This window comes from Rhinopithecus bieti, unplaced genomic scaffold, assembly GCF_001698545.2.
Source record: "Rhinopithecus bieti isolate Rb0 unplaced genomic scaffold, ASM169854v2 scaffold_757, whole genome shotgun sequence".
Taxonomy (NCBI): Eukaryota; Metazoa; Chordata; class Mammalia; order Primates; family Cercopithecidae; genus Rhinopithecus; species Rhinopithecus bieti.
This window is the reverse complement of record NW_016803289.1, coordinates 2337665-2342986: the sequence shown is the minus strand read 5'-3', so window position 1 is coordinate 2342986 and position 5322 is coordinate 2337665. Positions and strand designations below refer to the sequence as shown.

The 5322-nt window shown below is 40.0% G+C and overlaps 1 protein-coding gene across 1 annotated transcript; it reads right to left on the bottom strand.

The window, feature by feature from the left end:
• Positions 1 to 183: 183 nt before the first annotated feature.
• SCGB3A2 (secretoglobin family 3A member 2) lies at positions 184 to 3641 on the bottom strand. Its single transcript, XM_017872499.1, has 3 exons — positions 3494 to 3641; positions 715 to 917; positions 184 to 353 (listed from the first exon to the last, which is right to left on the bottom strand). Exons 1-3 carry the CDS (start codon positions 3546 to 3548, stop codon positions 330 to 332), a joined length of 282 nt encoding a protein of 93 aa, XP_017727988.1. The 5' UTR covers positions 3549 to 3641; the 3' UTR covers positions 184 to 329.
• Positions 3642 to 5322: the final 1681 nt, after the last annotated feature.

The window sequence follows — 5322 nt, the reverse complement described above, 5'->3', positions numbered from 1 at the left end:
CAGTTGGGAAAATAGAGATGTTTAATTTAGAGATAAGGAAAGGATAAGGAATCATTATGTCTTACTCAAGATTCCAGGTTTTCTTTATAAAACAGGCTCTCTCGAATTTATGAACCAAGGAAAACTTATCTGGGTATGTCCTTCTGAATAGAGTCCCCAGAAATAAAAACAGGACTACTGAAAATCTATTCATTGCTTTATTTGTCCTTTTCACGGGTCACTACGTTTTAGGGCCTTTAGTCTATAATTGGTAGAATGCGTTTCAGTCAGGGAAGATAGGAGCATCATCCTCCATCCCCATCCACCTCTGCTCTTTCTTTATCTTGACATCACACCAAGTGTGATAGCGCCTCCTGAAAGGCAGAAAGACAACAAAAATTAGAGCAGCTTACATGTAATTCGCATGTTTCGAAAAATATTCACTTCCAGTATCCTGTTGACCACCATTTTACTGATGGGGAAACAAAAACTCAGAGTGATTACGTCTCGGCTAAATGGTAATGTCACAACTATAACACATATCACTGTCATTCAAAAACCCTTCCCGGAAAGGTAGAAATCGTATTTTTCCTGAGATTCCAGGACATGCAAACTTCCTATGAGTGTAATCAGTAAAGTAGAAATGCACATTTACAAGTGCCAAGAGGATGAGGTAGACATTCAGAGTGACTACGCCCTCTCCTCTGGCAGATTAGCCTCCCAAACTGTGGTTACCAGCAGTTTCTTCACAGCTTCAGAAGCCTCTGGTCCCAGCTCATTCACACACTTCCTTAGCCCCTCCACAAGGTGCTCAACAGAAATGCCCAGAGTTTTCAGAAGAAGCTTTAATGGATCCATAAGGTGAGGTACGTTGTCCAGAGGTAAAGGTACCAACTTGTCATCAGGAAGGGGCCCTTTGTTGAAGAGGAAGGCAGTAGCTGCAGGCAAAAGAGAAACCAGGTGAGACAGGCACATCCGGGCCCAGACTATGACCTCATCATCTTTCCCTGTGTCCATCAATAGGTCCATTCCAGATCCACTCATCTTACTTCCATTAAAAACTTCTGCCTCTGGCCCTGTGCACCTGCTGTTCCATCTCCCTAGAACTTTTTTTCCTCAGCTAGCTACATACCTTTCTTTCTCACATTATTTGGTCTTTCTTCAAATGTTACCTCCTCGGAGAAGCCTGCAATGGCCATTGTCACTCTCCATCACTTATTTTTTCTTACTGTTACCTAAAAAAACAACTCTTCATTTGCTATTTTTATTGTCTTTATTGTCTCATTAGAATGGAGGCTCCATGACAACAAGGAATGTATGTTTCGTTCACTACTGCACCCATGCCTAGAACTGACCCTGGCACAGAGTAAGCATTCAACAGATCCTTGTGATTGACTGAAGAGGATGGTATTTTGTATGTGGCTATCTCCACAGCTCACAGCTTTGAGGCTAAAGGAGAGATGCCATAGTGAAACTCCACATAAGGACAGGAATGGACCGAACCACAGCCCAAGAAACTGCTCCCAACCAATTCAACTCAACACTACAAACATAATTGAGCACCAACTCTGTGCTAGTCTGTGCAGATACATAGACAAATAGAACAAGGATGCCCATTCAGAGACTTCACACAGTCCAGGTGGCAATAAAGATCTGTGTATGCCACAGTGTAGCATGTGCTATGCTAACATTATGGACAAAGCTCTATAGAAACACAAGGAAGGGATGACTAATTCGAACATGAGAAAGTGCTGCAGGAATTTTCCAGAAGTGTTGTTAGAGCTATGTCTTGAGGCAAATGTCAGGATCATAAGGTAAAGAAGAGGAGAAGCATTATAGAAACATGACCAATACAGGCACGGAAATGTTAGGATGAAAGTGCATACACAGGATGGTGAGCCTTCTGCCCAGAAGGCTGGAGTGCAGATTTACAATAGGCTATGACCAAAGGATGGAAGATAAAGGGAGTGAGGCTGCAAAAGTTGAGTGAAGTCAGATTTTTTAAACTGTTGGATGTTACACAAAGGAGTTTGGATTTTTTTTCCTGAGGGCAGTGGGGTGCTATCAAGGCTTTTACATAGGAAAATTATATTTTATATCTTTGGCTTTAGAAAGATAACTTTCCCACAGAAGATGAATGGGGGGGAAAGTAGAGATTGAGGAAAATATGTATGATATATATTTTTACAAAAACGTGCAGATATATAAATGTACACATGCATGTGAGCACACATGTAAGAACACACATTCTCCTTTTGGCTAAGACCTGCCATAGTTTATTTTCCTTTGGAAACCTATTATTTCCCTATTCAAATTATTAAAATGGAGCCTGTACATCTTTTCTTTTACCCATTTTCTGTTGCCTATTGTCCCTCCAAAATTCTCACCCAGAGTGGGTGATATTTACTTTCCCCACCTCCTTTCTGCTGCCACCTTTGCCCATAGATACCTGTCCCTGGACACTAGAGAACAATGAAATATCCAAAACTGGTGAACTTACAAATTCCTTCAGAAATTCAATAAACATCACAAGTCAAAGTTACCAGTGTAGGTGTGGGCAGCAATCAATTTTTCATTATTAATCTCCATTCTTCTTATTTCAGACATTTTGGTAAATATCTTCACTGTACGTATTTACAGCTTCCTGGGAGAAGGTCTTCAAAGCCTTTTGTTCTCTCAATGAGCAGTGGCCGTCATGAAATCTTCTTTTCCCATGTACCCAAACTATCTTCCTGATAGTTACAAAGATTCCCCCAACCCCCCCAAAAAAACCAGTTCCCATTCTCCTCCAAGAAGCCAGCTTCTATACCCTTACCTGAAAATTAAACAAATCACCCACCAATACGCTTAGAGAGTTCTATGTGGCTATCTCACAGTGCGTTTACAGTAGTCTAGAATTAGAGTAACTTTGGTAGAAGCCTTATCTACCCTACCAGACTAGCACCTTAAGAACAATGTTTGTGACTGATTCATGTCTAAATCTTCCAATGCATATCCAGTGCCCAAAAAATTGTAGCCTTTCCATAAATATCCATTGAGTGGACGAAAAGATGAACGTAGCTATCTCAGGAGAACTAAGCTAGCAAATTGGATAACTGGAGATGATAGCAAGAATGACTCCATATAGTTCAAAAGCACAACATAAATTATAAAGTCAAATTTTAACTCAAAATTGAGGAAAATAAGAAAAATTAATGGTGACCAATATCCAGCAGTGAAATGTGCTTTGTTGACCCTCTGTGGAAGTTGGCTAACTTCCTATGTAGGATGTATTAGAATACTTATATTGGATTAGAGCTTAGATGGTGGGGATCTGAAATATTTCCAACATCACCATTTTCTGTGATTCCAAAACTTCTTCCAAACCTGCAAATATGTGCAATTATTATGTGTCAGTTAAAAATAAAATAAAATAAATAAAATTCCTACCACCATATTCCACTGTCAGTGAGTGCTCTTATTAACAGAAAAGTAGATAAATATCATATATACCAGATGTATTCCAGTTACTTACCAGAGTAACTACAAAGGCTGATGGTCACCAGCAGCAAGATAGTTACCAGCTTCATGACAGTTATCTGGGATATTTTTCAGGAGCTTAAAAGTCAGAAAAATCTAGCAAAATCCACCAAGCCAGTGGTTCCACTTGCCATACGAAGTGTGATGGCTGCTTTTGCAAACACATCTATTTATATGCCTGTTGAAGAGTTGAATTCTAGTCCCTACCACTTGACTCACCCCACCAAATAAAGGGATAAAGGTTATGTTTTCTCACTAAACAATTTGGAGGGTTTTCCGCTTTGCCTTGTATTCTCATGAAAAACAAAGCCCTACATTATAGCATTGTCAAGTACCTCTTGCATAAATCCTTGCACAGAAATAAAAGTGGAAAACAAAGAGCCCAAAGAATCCTTCGCCTGGAAGAACATTGAAAAGAAGTGAAGAATTTATATTGGGATTAGAAGGAGTGTTTTCCTCTAGTTTTCTATATTTTCCTCCAGTTTTCTATTCAAAGTTTGGAGAATCACATTAGCTGATGAACTACCAGGTTGTGAAAGCAATCTGGAGGCCCCCTTGGCCCTGGTATAATACAGAGTCAGTTTAATGACATTTAGTGCCACATTCCTCCGGAACTCAACTGTCCCCAGCCCACTCACACATCTACTATGGCAAGATTTTACATCTCTGTTACCTTTTCCAGTGTCAGTTATTTTGAGTATGTTCAGAGCATGTCTGCTCTGAGCCTTTGAATAGAATAATAGGCTTAAGATCTAACATCAAAGTGCCTTCTGAAGAACCTGGGATTCAATCTTCACTGTTTGTGTCATCTTGGATTTGACATTTTTAATCTATGATATTGGTCCTCTCATCTAAAATGGGAACATAAATAACATGACCAACCATAACGTGTGTAGCTTGGGGAGAAAATTGTTTTTTGCAAGATTATTTGGCAATCGAATCCAATAAAATCATTTAAAAAATACATAATAATAAGGTGCCGGCTATAGGAGAGCAATTTGTTTCCAAGGCTGTCTTTCTGGATCCAAGGTTCAACCACAGGACCTCAGGACAACTTCTGTTGTGAGCACAAGTCCTGGAGTTCTTTGGGGCATCAGGTAGGCCTGCCGTGCAAGGAAGAGGTTAAGAAAGAACCATGAAGGGATGAAATAGAAAGCAGAGTCCATGTGGGCACAGGATCAGCTGAGAGTTCCCTGACCACATGGTACTGCTGGCTCCAGCCATCCCCACCACCAAAGTGGAACCCAGAAAATTCTGAGAAAACGCACCCTAAGATGCAAGGCCAGAGGTTAGGTCTTTATTTGTCCTTCTCTGAGGGTTTGGTATTGTAATGAGGATCTAACAAAATTATGCAGACAGAGCATTCTGCTGTGTCAAACCAAAATTAATATCTAATTTATGTCACATTTTACTAATTTTTATGTTACCGTGTTGTAACTGTCATTTCTTTATCTTTCTGCTACTTTATAAGCTACAAGAAAGACACCATGAATGCCTGGCATGCACCTCAATCCTGCCACTTCTCCTTCTTTCTCTACCAGATACTGCTTCCGTTTCTCCTACATATTCCCACTGATGCCAGTGATATTAAGATACCAAGCCCCTCAAAGAGCCAAGGTTGTGTGCATAAGTGGTGGTAAGATTGATGCTGTTGCCAGAAGAACAGGGTCCGGCTGCTTGCTCTCATGGTCTAATAATGAGGTGCAGGTGAACTGGAAAAGAAGCGAGTTTATTTTTGTAACCAGCCACAAGGAGAATGTCGGAGTAATTTATCAGACCAACTGAAAGTTATGAGTTTTTCCATATATATATATATATATATGT

Bases quoted from the DNA above. Each gene is read 5' to 3' on its own strand.
- SCGB3A2 (XM_017872499.1), bottom strand. From the start codon at position 3,548: ATGAAGCTGGTAACTATCTTGCTGCTGGTGACCATCAGCCTTTGTAGT. The intron at 918-3,493 runs GTAAGTAACTGG...TTTTGCCTGCAG, and splicing joins CAGCCTTTGTAGTTACTCTG to CTACTGCCTTCCTCTTCAAC. The intron at 354-714 runs GTAACCACAGTT...TCTGCCTTTCAG, and splicing joins AAGCTGTGAAGAAACTGCTG to GAGGCGCTATCACACTTGGT.